Source organism: Panthera tigris, chromosome E2 (assembly GCF_018350195.1).
Source record: "Panthera tigris isolate Pti1 chromosome E2, P.tigris_Pti1_mat1.1, whole genome shotgun sequence".
Lineage (NCBI taxonomy): Eukaryota > Metazoa > Chordata > Mammalia > Carnivora > Felidae > Panthera > Panthera tigris.
The window spans coordinates 7,152,819-7,166,727 of NC_056674.1; the positions used below are offsets into that span (position 1 = coordinate 7,152,819).

The window sequence follows — 13,909 nt, forward strand, 5'->3', positions numbered from 1 at the left end:
CCAACTGAGCCACCCAGGTGCCCCTCAATTTCTTCTTCTGAAAAAAAAATTTTTTTAACGTTTATTTATTTTTGGGAGAGACAGAGACAGAGTGTGAACAGGGGAGGGGCAGAGAGAGGGAGACGTGGAATCTGAAACAGGCTCCAGGCTCCGAGCCATCAGCACAGAGCCTGATGCGGGGCTCGAACTCACAAGCCATGAGATCATGCCCTGAGCCGAAGTCGGACGCTTAACCGACTGAGCCACCCAGGAGCCCCAATTTCTTCTTCTTATAAGGACGCCACATATACTGGATTAGGGCCCACCCTAGCGACCTCATTTTATCTGAAATTGTTCCTTTAAAGACCCTACTCCTGTAGTCACCTTGAGAGTCCTGGTCGTATCCCTTCTGTCAATTCCTTCTAGTTTCCTAGTGTCCTGGTGTCTTGTCCAGCTTCCCACTGAACAGTAAGTAGTGTGTCCTGGCCAGTCAAATTCCCGCCCTATCTCTTCTCAGAAGAGAATGGACTTCTCCCTATGTGTTTGGAGGATGCAAAGCAACATAAGTTAATGAAAGACTGCCTCCCCATGTTTAGATATTGGAGTGATGAGGTGGGTAAGGCGCCCCTGAAATGTCAGGATTCAGGGGCGCCTGGGTGGCTCAGTCAGTTAAGCGTCCAACTCTTATTTCGGTTCAGGTCATGATCTCACAGTTTCATCAGTTCGAGCCCCATGTCGGGCTCTGCACTGGAGTCTGCTTGGGATTCTTTCTCTCTCTCTCTCTCTCTCTCTCTCTCTCTCTCTCTCTCTCTCTCTTTCTCTCTGCCCCTCTCCCCTGCTTGTGCATCCCCTCTCTCTCAAATAAAATAAAAATTAATTAAAAAAAATAAAATGTAGGGGCGCCTGGGTGGCTCAGTCGGTTGAGCGTCCGACTTCAGCTCAGGTCATGATCTCACAGTCTGTGAGTTCAAGTCCCGCATCAGGTTCTGTGCTGACAGCTCAGAGCCTGGAGCCTGCTTTGGATTCTCTGTTTCCCTCTCTCTCTGCCCCTCCCCTGCTCACAGTCTATCTCTCTCTGTCTCCCAAAAATGAATAAATGTTAAAAAAATTATAAAAATAAATAAAAATAAAATAAAATAAAATAAAATAAAATAAAATAAAATAAAATAAAACGTAGGGGTACCTAGATGGCCCAGTTGGTTAAGCTTCCAACATTGACTTAGGTTGTGATCTCACGGTTCATGAATTCAAGCCCCGTATCAGGCTCTGTGCTGGCAGGGCAGAGCCCGCTTGGGATTCACTCTCCCTCTCTCCCTGCCCCGCCCAGCATGGTATCTCTCTCTCTCTTCCTCTCAAAATAAATAAGTAAGCTTAAAAAAATAAAATGGAAAGATTCAGAAAGGTTGAAATGACAAGATGTCGAAAGAGATACCATGCACCATGCAAGCACGAAACAAAAGAAAGCTGGTGTTGGTGTCCTAAAATCAGATGAATGAGTCTTTGAGGCAAAAGGCATCAAGAATGGGCACTTAGTAGGGCGCCTGCGTGGCTCAGTCAGTTTAGCGTCCTACTTGTGCTCAGGTCATGATCTCAAGGTTCGTGAGTTCCAGCCTGCTTCAGATCCTCTGCCCCCCTCTCTCTCTGCCCCTCCCCCTCTCGTGCGGGCACCCTCTCTCTCAAAAATAAATAAACATTCAGGGCGCCTGAGTGGCTCAGTCGGTTGAGCGTCCGACTTCAGCTCAGGTCATGATCTCACGGTCCGTGAGTTCGAGCCCCGCGTTGGGCTCTGTGCTGACGGCTCAGAGCCTGGAGCATGTTTCAGATTCTGTGTCTCCCTCTCTCTGACCCTCCCCCGTTCATGCTCTGTCTCTCTCTGTCTCAAAAATAAATAAACATTAAAATAAATAAATAAATAAATAAACATTAAAAACAATGGGCACTTCATAAAGATCAAAGGCTTAATTCACACACACCCCAAATATACAAGTGTAATATGTAGGCATCTACAAATGGAATTTTGAAACACACAAAGCACAAATAATCACAGAATTACAGTTACTTGTCACAGAGAGCTCCAGGTGCTGGACACTTACTGTTTTACAGCGACTCTTGAGGCCGTGCCTGGGGCTAGTGTGTGACCTCGTGAGCAGGGAAGGGATGCCCACCACGTGGATTCCGAGGGAGGGAGGACAGTGGGCCTCCTCATATCCCCTTCTAGCCTCCCCCATCTCCCAGGTCCTGATGCCCCCCCCCCCCCGCCCCACCGGCAGCACTGACTTCTACAGACATGTACGGCCTGTGATTCAGGTGGTCTGGCCCAAAGGAAGGAACCCTTTTTCACTTTGCAAAAAAATGACCCCAGAAGGGAGGGGCATTGACAGGAAGGCAGGAGATGGGGCTCGAGCCCTGCACAGGGTGTGAATTTGGGCGAGGCTCTCACCCTCTCTGGCCTCTAGGCCCAGGGTCCCCAGCAGTGGAGATGCGGTGGTGGATGGCTGATTCCCAAGGGCTGTCCCGGCCCTGACAGCGTCTGCGTGCGAGGTTCCTTCTCTGACGAGGGCCACTGTTCTGACATCACTGTCACCTTCCTGTCGGGGCCTCCTCTCAATCTTGCAGCTCTTAGCTTCTAAGAGACAGACCCGGAGAAACAGGCTCCCCGGGGACCCGGCACCTCCAAGCCCAGACATGCTTCTGCTGCTGTTGGCCCTGCTCTGGGGGAGAGAGGGGGCCGAGGGCCAGAGGGGGGCCGGGAGGGGGCCACAGGGGGATTACTGGCTGCAAGTGCAGGACGCAAAGGGGCAGGAGGGCCTGTGTGTGCGAGTGTCCTGCAGATGCTTCTATCCCTGGGAAGGCTGGTCTGAGTCTACCCCAGCTCTCGGCTACTGGTTCCGGAAAGGGGCCGGTGTACAACAGGATGTTCTAGTGGCCACAAACAACCCAGATGGAAAAGTGCAGCAGGAGTCCCAGGGCCGATTCCGCCTCCTCGGAAACCCCCAGGACTACGACTGCTCCCTGGACATCAGAGATGTACGGAGAGGGGACTCGGGGACATATGTCTTTAGGGTGGAGAGAGGGCCTTCTGTGAGATATACTTACACACGTGACCAGCTCTCCGTGCGTGTGACAGGTAAGGAGCAGATTGTGGGAGAAGCCACAGGGGAAGGTTGGGGGTCCCAGGACAACCCGGGAGGGGCTGGGGGTAATGCATGTTGGGGCTCAGAGGCAGGGGCTGGACCAAAGCTTGAGGCTTCTCTCAAGGCTGCACCTCGGACCCTCCTCCTGATCCCCGTGTCTCCCCATCTCCCCCCAGCCCTGACCCAGACACCTGACATCCTTATCTCGGGGACCCTGGAGTCTGGATGCCCCAGTAACCTGACCTGCTCTGTGCCCTGGGCCTGTGAGTGGGGCACGCCCCCCATCTTCTCCTGGACGTCAGCGGCCCTCACTTCCCTGGGCCCCAAGACCCACCTCTCCTCTGTGCTCACCCTCACCCCACGGCTGCAGAACCATGGCACTGAGCTCACCTGTCAGGTGACCTTGCCTGGGACCGGAGTGACCACAATGAGGACCATTCACCTCAACGTGTCCTGTGAGAACTGGGCCAGGGCCACCCGGATCCCTGATGGGGTCCTGAGGGCAGTTGGCTGGGGGGTCAGGGCCTGGGACATTGGGTGTCAGGTCCTGGCATGTGGGCTGGGAGGGGGTCAGGAGGATCTCCACCCTCTTCCCATTTATGCAGCTCCCGTGGGGACTGAGGGCCAATGTCCACCAGCCCTCTCCGTTGCCGCCAATCTGCCATGTCTTTCTGTCCCAGATTCTCCGTGGAACTTGACCGTCGCTGTCTTCCAAGAAAACGGCACAGGTAGGATAGGGGCTCCTCCTAGGGTGCAGGGAGCAAGGGCAGGGCCGGGTCCCTCTTGTGGGTCCCCCAGGGGCCCTCCCCCTCCCCGGCCCCCATGGCCCTGTGAGCAGCTGTCCCCTCCCCCCTGTTATCAGGAGAGCAAGAACAGGGCGACACTCGCCCGGCAGAACTGCCCCTTATCATGCACCTCCGGACGCCCTCACCTTTTATTTTCCTACCAACCATTTATCTGAGTACTTTTGAACAGCTAATCTATTCACACGGACACGTATTCAAAACGCACAGCAAAGTCGGCCTCAGATGTCCAGTTCCCTCCCGGAAAGTGTCTCGTGTGCAGAGAATGCTCTGAGCCTCAGTGTGTTTGCTAAGGATCTAAGGGGCCCTTTGCCGTCAGTAACACAGACTGTCCTCCTTCTGCTCTGTGACTGCGCAGTATTCCTTCACGTGGGCGGGTTCTGCTTCTGCGTGAGCCTTCCACTAACGGAACATCATGGCGTTCGTTTTATTCTATTAATGGAAACGCTGCAATCGGTAATCTTGTACTCGTACCCACTTTCTCAGGTGTGTGTCTATGCCTTTGGGATAAATTCCTGAAAGGTAAGTAGCTGGGTCACGTGTTCAATTTTTTTCCTATTGAGGCATAACAACTTGACATATAACAACTTATTAGTTTCAGGTGTGTAACGGCACGATTGGATATTTGTATATGTTGCAAAATGATCGCCTTGGTAAAACTGGGAACATCATCGTACATAGTTACAATTTTTTTTTCTTGTTTTGAGGGCTTCAAGATCTATTCTCTCGGCAACTTTCTAATATGCAACGCGGTATTGTTAACTATAATCACCTTGTGCATTACATCCCCAGGATTTATTTATTTTATAACTGGAAGTTTTTACCTTTATAAAAAACCTTTAATGTTTATTTTATGTTATTTTTAAAAAAACGTTTAATGGTTATTTATTTTTGAGAGAAAAAGAGAGACAGAATGCAAGTAGGGGAGGGGCAGAGAGAGAGGGAGACACAGAATCCGAAGCAGGCTCCGGGCTCTGAGCTGTCAGCACAGAGCCTGATGCGGGGCTCAAACTCACCAGCTGTGAGATCATGACCTGAGCCGAAGTCAGACGCTTAACTGACTGAGCCACCCAGGCACCCCAGTTTGTACCTTTTTAAAATGTTTATTTATTTATTGGGGGGGGGGGAGGGAGGGGCAGACAGAGAGGGAGAGGGAGAGAATCCCAAGCAGGCTCCAAGCTGTCAGCTCAGAGCCAGATGTGGGGCTCGAACGCACAAACTTCGAGATCATGACCTGAACCCAAGTCAGTGGCTTAACCAACGGAGCCGCCCAGGTGCCACCCCCCCACCACCACTTTGAGTTTTTAAAAATAAACTGTCTGCCTTTCCCCCTGTGGTGTCCTCTCTGAAGGCCCTCCTCTATCCTACACTCCTTAGCGCCGATTCGGTAGGTCCTCTTAGATTTTCTTTGGACATGTTCTGTCCTTGGTTGTCTTTGCACTCTCTGTTCCTCCTTCTTGCCGTGCTCTTCCCAGCCCTGTCATCATTTTGCCGCCCCTGCTTGCCTCTCACACTTGACTTCAGAAGCTACCTCCTCCAGGAGGCCCTCCTGGATCTGCCAGTCTCATTTACATTGCCAGCTCCAAGGCTGCCCAGCCCAGTGTCCCCACCACCTCAACATGAGTCAGGTGGTGTTGGGATCTCCTGTTCCTGGGTCCTTGTTCCCCACCAGACCATGAGTTTCTAAGAGTAAGACCCCTTGGGGTACCTGGGTGGCTCAGTCGGTTAAGTGTCCGACTTCGGCTGGGGTTATGATCTCACGGTTCGTGAGTTCAAGCCTCGCTTCGGGCTCAGTGCTGACAGCTCAGAGCCTGGAGCCCGCTTCAGATTCTGTGTCTCCCTCTCTCTAGCTGCCCCTCCCCCCACCTCGTGCTCTGTCTCTCTCTGTCTCTCAAAACTAAATAAATGTAAAAAAAAAAAAAAATGTAAGACTAAGTCCCCTTGGAGATGACTTGTTAAGTCAGTAAACAAGTGTCAAGTGGAAATCCGAAGAAAGGACAGAGTTCGCTGGGTCAGTGTGGGTCCTGATGGAAGGACGCGGCATTTAGGGCAGGAATGACCACGTGCACGGGTGTCCTGAAAGCCCAGGACCCTCTGCCTGTGCTTCCTGGGGCCTGAATCCAGCCAGACAGAGTCCATCCGGGCAGAGATAAAGCTATGTCAGATATAAAGTGCAGAGAAAGTAGGGGCCTGAGCAGCCTCTGGGCTTATGCTCAGTGCCTCTCCCTGGATCCCTCTCCCAAAGGGAGACGCCCAGAGTCTCGATCTCCATCCATGTCTGTGTGTCTGAGTCTGCCCCTCTCTGCTGGTGTCCACCTGTATCAATTTCTTTGTCTCTCTGACCCTCAGTCTCTTTTTCTCCGCCACCACAGCCCTTGGAGAATGGCTCATCTCTTTCAGTCCTGGAGGACCAGTCCCTGCGCCTGGTCTGTGTCAACAGCAAACCCCCCCAGTCAGGCTGAGCTGGGCCCCGGGGAGCTGACCCTGTGCTCCTCGAAGCCCTGGAACCCTGGGGTGCTGGAGCTGCCTCGGGCACAGGAGAGAGATGAAGGGGAATACACCTGCTGAGCTCGGAGTGCGGTGGGCTCCCAGCACGCCTCCCTGAGCCTCTCTCTGCAGGGTGAGTGTCCAGGGGCTGCACAGTGGACCCTAACCCCTCAATGCCATTTGGCTCACTGGTCCCCGAGCAGGCAGCCCCAGAGCCCGCTGTCCAGCTGCTGGAAGGCCAGGGCACGGGGTAGCGTGCGGCTCAGGCACATGGGGTGCCACAGCGGTGACGCAGGGGGGCCTGGGGGACCGATGTCCAGAGACCAGCCGGGAGCAGAGGACACGGTGTAGCAGTCAAGCTCATGAATCCACGAATCCATCCTCCTTCGCCTCATCGTCCTCGTGTGAGCACTGCCCCAGGGGGAGGGGAGGCCTGAGGAGGGTGGGGATTGTGGCCGAGTCCCAGAACCAGCGCAGGAGGGACTGAACAGGTCAGAGGGCAGGGCAGGGGGGAGGCTGACCAGGTGTGAGGATTCCACAGTGTCCAGGACGGGACGGGCTGCGCCTGCTGTGCTCATAGCCGTCTACGGGGCCAGACCTGCACTCTCCCACCTCGTCTGCCCTCCAGCCCCTTAACTGGGAACCGGAGTGAATCAGTTGGCCCTGCATTCCCAGGACCAGACCGAAAGGCCCCAGTGTCTTCTCTCAGACTGAGATTCCTCAGGAAGGAGAAGCCAGGCCTGCAGGGGGCGTGGAGGAGGCCAACACCACGCCCAGTTAATCCCTCAGGTGAGTCATGTGGGCAGCTCACCACCCAACATCCCACCATCACCTCCTCCAGGATGGCCCCGGGATTGCTTCACTCAGCACAGTGGAGGTTGAGCTGCCACGTTCCTCTTGAACCTTCATCTCCGCTGGGATTCCCTCACATGGCTGGCACGGCCTCATCTATAAGGCCAGAACCGGGGTGTGGTTCTCCACCGTGACCTCCCTCTGTTCTGCCTGGTCCACTACATCACCTGGTCTTGTCCATCCTTCCTCTAAGCTCATCCTAGCTCCCGTCTCCTCCCCATCCTGACCCTGCTTGTTCCTGCAGCCTCCTCTTTTCCCCGGGCCTCTAACGCACCTGTCTCTTGCCTCCCCCCCCCCGTCCTCAACACATTGAGTCTCGGGACACCATTATCATCCACTTTCTCCACAGTATGAAGACCTAGGATTCCTCTCCACAGTCCAAACTGAGGGGCAAACAGGCTAGATTTGAAGACCTGATGTGGTCTCTTTCCCACTGAACTCTCCACCCAGGTCCCTACCTCTCCCTGCATCTTACAACGTCTCCACACCCAGCTGGGTTAGGGTTTTCCTGACTCTGAGGCTTTGCCTATGCTGTTCCTTCTCCTGAAATGCCGTTCCCTCCCCATTCCTGCCTCTCCAAGTCCTAATTACCTTCAGGATCAGTCTTAAATGCCACTCACCTGTGTGTGTATGTGTGCATATGTGTGGTTGTATGGTTTTGAGTGGAAGAGTGATAGCCAGTCATTTACTCATAGACTTATTTTTAAAAAATATTTGTTTCTTTTTTTTTTTAAGTTTATTTACTTATTTATTTTGAGAGAGAGAGGGAGAGAGCAAAAGCAGGGGAGGGCAGAGAGAAGGAAAGACAGAATCCCAAGCAGGCTCCACGCCATCAGCGCAAAACCCGATGCGGGGCTTGAACTCACCAACTGTGAGATCACGACCGGAGCCAAGATCAGGAGTTGGAGGCTTAACCAAGGAGCCCCACTCATAGACTCATCCGGCAAGTATCGTTGAACACCTGCTACGTGCCAGCACTTTCATGGGTGCCAGGGTACAACCATGAACACAACTTCAAAATCTCTGTCATCCAAAGGACTTGAGTTGGGGCGCCTGGGGGGCTCAGTCGGTCGAGCATCCGACTCCAGCTCAGGTCATGCTCTTGCTCGTCCCCAGTTCAAGCCCCACCTGGGGCTCTGTGCTGACAGCTCAGAGCCTGGAGCCTGTTTCTGATTTTGTGTCTCCCCCTCTTTCTCTGCCCCTCATCCACTCACACTCTGTCTCTGTCTCTCAAAAATAAATACACATTAAAAAAATTTTCAAAGGACTTGAATAGACACTTCGGCAAAGAAGATACACAAACCCCCAAGGAGCACATGAAAAAAATAATCAACATCATTAGTCACTAGCGAGATGCAAGTCTAAACCACATCTGTTAGGACAGATGTTCTACTTAAAAGAAGAAAGTAGGAAACCAGTGTTGGCAAAGATGTGGACACATGGGAACCCATGCACATGGCTTGCAGGAATGAAAAATGGTGCAGCCTTGTGGAAAACTCTTTGGACTTTCCTTCAAGAGTTAAACACGGGGGCACCGGGGTGGGCTCATTCAGTCAGTCGAGTGTCTGACTCTTGATTTTGGCTCAGGTTATGATCTCACCCTTGTGGGATTGAGCTCTGCATCAGACTCCATGCTGACAATGCAGAGCCTGTCTGGGATTCTCTCTCTCTCTCTCTCTCTCTCTCTCTCTCCTTCTCTATCTGCCCCTCCCCCTCCCCTGTGTGTGTTGTGTGTGTGTGTGTGTGTGTGTAATTAGTATTAGAATTACCATATGGTCCAGTGGCCCCACCTCTGGGTGCATATGCAGGATCGAGAGCAGGGGCCAAGAGATATTTACACACCCATGTTCGTAGCACTATTATTCACGATAGCCAGGTAAAAAGCAGCCCAAGTGTCCCTCAACAGCTGAACAGATAAACGAAATGTGTTCTAACCCATCATGGAATATTATTCAGCCTTAAAAAGGGCAGAAATTCTGACACATGCCGCCACACGGATGAACCCTGAGGACGTTATGGCCGATTGAAATGATTCCATTTATATGAGGTCTCTAAAGTAGTCAAATTCCTGGAGACAGGAAGTACAACAGTGGTTTCCGGGGCTGGGGGGAAGGGGAAATGGGGGGTGGTTCCTTAACGGGAACCGCTTTAAGTTCTGCAACCTGAAAAGAGTTGTTCCTGTTTACCGCAAGTCCAAAATAATCCTGCACTTGGATTTTTAGAAAATAACCAGTAGGCCACCAGGACACATAGCAAAGTCACAGATGCCTGCAGCTCTGCACCCCATGGGGACAGCACCGTCGTCTAGGGAGGAAGTGGTACCATGGGTGGGGACCCTGTCACCGGATTGACCTGGTCAGACTCATCTGTCGTGTTTCCAGCTCCCCCAACACAGATGTTCACTAAGCATTTGGGGAATGGATGAATAAATGAGTGGTTCCTGCCTTCACTTCACCCAGCATCCCTTCTTTCCTTCTACCCCGGATGTTCACAGACCTCAAGAGTCCTCCACCTCGCAGGACCGACCACTCGAGGGTCTGGATGAGGCTCTGGCCCTCCAGGTGTAGACAGCAGTTGACTAGCTCCCTGGTGTAGACAACACTGCTCAGACAACACCTCAGATGGGAAGATCTTAGGAGACTCACCGTGTCCCATGCCTCACATGCTCTCAGAGGTCCTGGTCCAGGCCCCGTTGGTGGAGGGAAGAGTGGAGACGGGGGGCAGGACACAGCGTTCTGCTCCTGGTCTCTCCTCCCTGGGTCTCCAGGAGAGAGTGCGGGGGGTCACCAGCACCTTGCAGGTGGGAGGTGAGCTCCGCAGCGGCAGTTCCCCTTTTGCGAAATCGTGAGGCCTGGTGCTCCTCCCCAGCTTCCCGTGGGCCCCCCTCAGCCTCCCTCTGCCTTCCCTTCTTCACCCACAGGAAGCCCAGACATCTGTCTCTAAGATGTTGTTGCCTCTGCTGCTGCCCCTGTTGTGGGCAGGTGAGTGGGCGGAGGGGAGAGGGCCAGGCGGGCGGGGCCGCTACTGACACTCAATTCCCTGCAGGGTCCCGGGCTCAGGAGAGGAGATACTGGCTGCAGGTTCTGGAGTCACTGGTGGTGCAGGAGGGTCTGTGCGTCTCCGTGCCCTGCAATTTCCTCTATCCCCTGAATAGTTGGAATGACTCTTACCCTGTGTATGGCTACTGGTTCCGGGAAGGGGCCAATGTAGCACAGGATGCTCCAGTGGCCACAAACAACCCAGGTCGAAAAGTGCAGAAGGAGACCCAGGGTCGATTCCGCCTCCTCGGAAACCCCCGGGACTACGACTGCTCCCTGGACATCAGAGACGCACGGAGAAGGGACTCGGGGACATACTTCTTTAGGGTGGAGAGAGGGCCGTCTGTGAGATATAATTTCCTAAAGAACCGGCTCTCTGTGCGTGTGACAGGTAAGGAGTGGGGTCAAGGAGAGGACATACATGGGTCCTGAGGGCCCCAGGGCAGGCCCGGGAGGGGACCCCCTGATTTCAATCCTGGCTGGGAGGAAACGGCTGGCCTGGTGTAGAGGCTGCTTCTGGGGGCACACGCAGGGCCTGCGTCTCTGTCTCTCTTTCTCCCTCAGCTCTCACACGGACACCTGACATCCACATCCAGGGGCCCCTAGAATCTGGCCAGCCCAAGAAGATTACCTGTAGCGTGCCCTGGGCCTGTAAGAAGGGGACGCCGCCGACCTTCTCCTGGATCGGGGATGCCCTCACCTCCCTGGGCCACAGGACACACTTCTCAGTGCTCACCCTCACCCCAGGGCCCCAGGACCACGGCACCGACCTCACCTGTCGAGTGAGATTCCCCGGAGCTAACGTTAGCACAGAGAGGACCATCCAGCTCAACGTGTCCTGTGAGTGCCAGGCCAGGACGCCAGGGTCCCTGAGGACAGTGGGTGCTGGGGGTGGGGGAGGCAGGGCTTGGGCGGGATACTTAGGGAGTATTCTTGGAAGCACAGGTTCAAATGGAGAGGATACCCGGGCCCCCCCCGCCCCCGCTCGTGACCACCTCACAATACTGCAGGTGACCAATTATTTGTTCCTGTTCCAGATGCTCCGCAGAACCTGATCATCCGCATCTTCAGGGGAAATAGCACAGGTGGGAGAGACCTGGGGCACAACTGATGTCTCAGAGGTCAGATAAGGGAATGTTGTAAGGGTCTGATGGAATGAAACCCCATGGCTCCTTATCCCCTCCCTGGTCCCGCCCCCTGGCCGGACTCTCTAGAATCACTGTGAGTCCTATTCCACCGTTTGCTGTCACCATGGCTGCCTCCTCTCCCCTGACCTCTCTCCCCTCATTGCCATCATTCCCTTTTCCTGATTCTCCGCTTCTCCTGTGACCATGACATTACACTGTCCCACAAGGCATCTTAAATACAGCTTCCTGTTGCCAGGCTCCGGGCCTCTGGCTGCTTCCTGCGTGACCCCGTGGGTAAGCCCGTGCCCTGGTGCTTCCAGTCCTACGTCTGCCCTGAAGACCCTCACAGATCTCTGTCCCATCCCGATTGTCCTGAGTGCACTCCCCTGCCACTGGTGGGAGGGCCTTCCTCCTGAACAACCTGAGTCAATATCCTGGAAGTCACTTTAGACATTTCTGTGCCTCGCCCAACACTCCCCATGACTCAGTGAGTTTTGCAAACTGGACTTCCTGAAAATGTCACAGTGGCTGTCTTCCTCCACCCCCACAGCAGCAGCCCCGCCTCGGGCCTCTGTCTCTCTTACCTGGACACAGTGAGACCACCTGCACCCTGGTCCAGCCTTCTCTGTTCAGTCTCTGTCCCCTCCCCGTCCTGCCCGCTGCAGTTGTGCCCAAATGCGTCTCTACATGCCCCAGATCGGACCCTGTTCCTCCCCTGCTCAAAACCCTCCCATGGCTCCCCGTGGCCCTCAGAGGAAAGGCTGAGAGCATCACCTGTGTGTGAGCCTCCGAATCTTCCCTGCAAGTGGTCAGACCTACCTGTGTCCACACCCCTCCTCGGCATCATGCACCAAGTCCACGTCCTGGGATGTTCTCTGCCAGGTCTAGACATGGCCAACTCTTGCTCAGCGGTCCATCTGCCTGTCCTGGGATCACCGGGTACCTGTCCCCACCTCCCCGATGGCTCTTCACTCTTACTTGCCTTAGCTTGGAACACTTGTCTATGAGACACTATATTCCACCCCCCGTGTCTGTGGAAGGACAGAGGGAGAGAAGGGGCTCTCAGTCCTGCCCTTCTGACTCTCTCTGTCCCCTAGTCCCAGAGGCCCTGGGCAATGCCACCTCTCTGCGAGTTGAGGAGGGCCAGTCCCTACGCCTGGTCTGTGACACTGACAGCCACTTCCCCGCCAGGCTGAGCTGGTCCCGGGGAAGCCTGACCCTGAGCCCCTCCCAGCCTTCAGATCCCGGGGTCCTAGTGCTGCCCCGGCTGGTCTTGGGGGATGGAGGAGAATTCACCTGCCGAGCTCAGCACCCGTGGGGCTCCAACCACGTCTCCCTGAACCTAATTGTGCAGGGTGAGTGCACGCAGGACACCTGCATTCCGAGGTGGGGCTGTGGACAGGACCAAGGTGTGGACTTAAGGAAACTCACTCCCATCCTCTTGCCCCAGGAATCTCCTGTTCCTGCCCCCCGATATCTGGGGAGCCGTGGAACACCTGGCCTCTTGTCCTCACCCTGCTCAGAGGGGCCCTCATGGGGGTTGGCTTCCTTCTCACCTATGGCCTCACCTGGATCTACTACACCAGGTGAGAAGCCCTTTCTCAAGACGTCCCAGATTTGGATGACCCCTTGGGTGACGTCACATTCCTTGTCCTCTCCAGAGCAAACCCTCCATGGAACTAGTCTCTCATTTCGGAACTGTGTTTTCCACCAGGTTCAGAGGCTCCAAAGAGCATAAGGCTGCAGGTTGTAAGTGAGCCCCCTTCCTCACCGTGATGCCGATGCCTGACGGCTGAAGAACCATCCAACTATCACATCCCAAGACTCACCCTGGCACAGCTCTTGTGGAGCAAGGCGGTGCTGGATGGCGTGGCCCTGCCTCTTCTCCAGAACTAAAGTCTCTCCACCTCCGCTGCCCGAGAAGCTTCCTGGTGGTTCTGCACCAATGGCGGGAGAGGGCAAGTGAGGGGATGGATAAATCTTTGTTATTATTAATTTGAATTATGTAGCCCCTTTGTAACATTTTGCTTCTACCTTAATGTGGTTGGGATAAGCCCATAATTCAACCCCATACTATATTGTTATAAATCTCATAATATTATTATTTTTAAAACAGCGAATGTTAAAGAGATCTTTTTTCTCTCTTTTTTGATGTTTCCTTTCTTTTTTTCTTCCTTCTTTTTGAATCCAAATTAGTTAACATATAGCATAATAATAATTTCAGGAATAGAATTTAGCGATTCATCGCCTACATAGAACACTCAGTGCTCATCCCAACAGGTGCCCTCCTTAATGTCCCTTGCCCATTTAACCCCCACCCCCACCCAATACCTCACCAGCAGCCCTCAGATTGTTCTCTGTATTTAAGAGTCTCCTAAGATTTGTCTCCCTTTCTGCTTTTGTCTTATTTTTGCTTCCCTTCCCTTATGTTCATCTGTTTTGTCTCTTAAAGTCCTCCTATGAGTGAAGTCATAGGATATTTGTCTTTC

General features: G+C 53.8%; 2 protein-coding genes across 4 annotated transcripts; both read left to right on the forward strand.

The window, feature by feature from the left end:
- Positions 1-1,869: 1,869 nt before the first annotated feature.
- LOC122234353 (sialic acid-binding Ig-like lectin 8) lies at positions 1,870-4,734 on the forward strand. 2 transcript variants are annotated; one of them, XM_042970378.1, is made up of 3 exons: positions 1,870-3,106; positions 3,290-3,568; positions 3,719-4,734. In XM_042970378.1, exons 1-3 carry the CDS (start codon positions 2,665-2,667, stop codon positions 4,072-4,074), a joined length of 1,077 nt encoding a protein of 358 aa, XP_042826312.1. In that variant the 5' UTR covers positions 1,870-2,664; the 3' UTR covers positions 4,075-4,734. The 2 variants fall into 2 exon arrangements, with proteins under 2 accessions (XP_042826312.1, XP_042826313.1); XM_042970379.1 differs by having other exon boundaries at positions 1,875-3,106; positions 3,794-4,734.
- Positions 4,735-10,100: 5,366 nt separating this feature from the next.
- LOC102969618 (sialic acid-binding Ig-like lectin 14) lies at positions 10,101-13,535 on the forward strand. 2 transcript variants are annotated; one of them, XM_042970365.1, is made up of 8 exons: positions 10,101-10,236; positions 10,301-10,684; positions 10,858-10,944; positions 11,041-11,133; positions 11,331-11,378; positions 12,518-12,775; positions 12,871-13,006; positions 13,135-13,535. In XM_042970365.1, the coding sequence occupies exons 1-8, from the start codon at positions 10,200-10,202 to the stop codon at positions 13,175-13,177; spliced, it is 1,086 nt and encodes a 361-aa protein (XP_042826299.1). In that variant the 5' UTR covers positions 10,101-10,199; the 3' UTR covers positions 13,178-13,535. The 2 variants fall into 2 exon arrangements, with proteins under 2 accessions (XP_042826299.1, XP_007074279.1); XM_007074217.3 differs by having other exon boundaries at positions 10,858-11,133.
- Positions 13,536-13,909: the final 374 nt, after the last annotated feature.

Excerpts from the sequence above, each read along its gene's own strand:
- LOC122234353 (XM_042970378.1), top strand. The coding sequence starts at position 2,665 with ATGCTTCTGCTGCTGTTGGCCCTGCTCTGGGGGAGAGAGGGGGCCGAG. Across the intron at positions 3,107-3,289 it reads GCTCTCCGTGCGTGTGACAG|CCCTGACCCAGACACCTGAC; the intron begins GTAAGGAGCAGA and ends ATCTCCCCCCAG. Across the intron at positions 3,569-3,718 it reads CATTCACCTCAACGTGTCCT|CTCCCGTGGGGACTGAGGGC; the intron begins GTGAGAACTGGG and ends CCATTTATGCAG.
- LOC102969618 (XM_007074217.3), top strand. The coding sequence starts at position 10,200 with ATGTTGTTGCCTCTGCTGCTGCCCCTGTTGTGGGCAG. Across the intron at positions 12,776-12,870 it reads CCTGAACCTAATTGTGCAGG|GAATCTCCTGTTCCTGCCCC; the intron begins GTGAGTGCACGC and ends CTCTTGCCCCAG. Across the intron at positions 13,007-13,134 it reads ACCTGGATCTACTACACCAG|GTTCAGAGGCTCCAAAGAGC; the intron begins GTGAGAAGCCCT and ends GTTTTCCACCAG.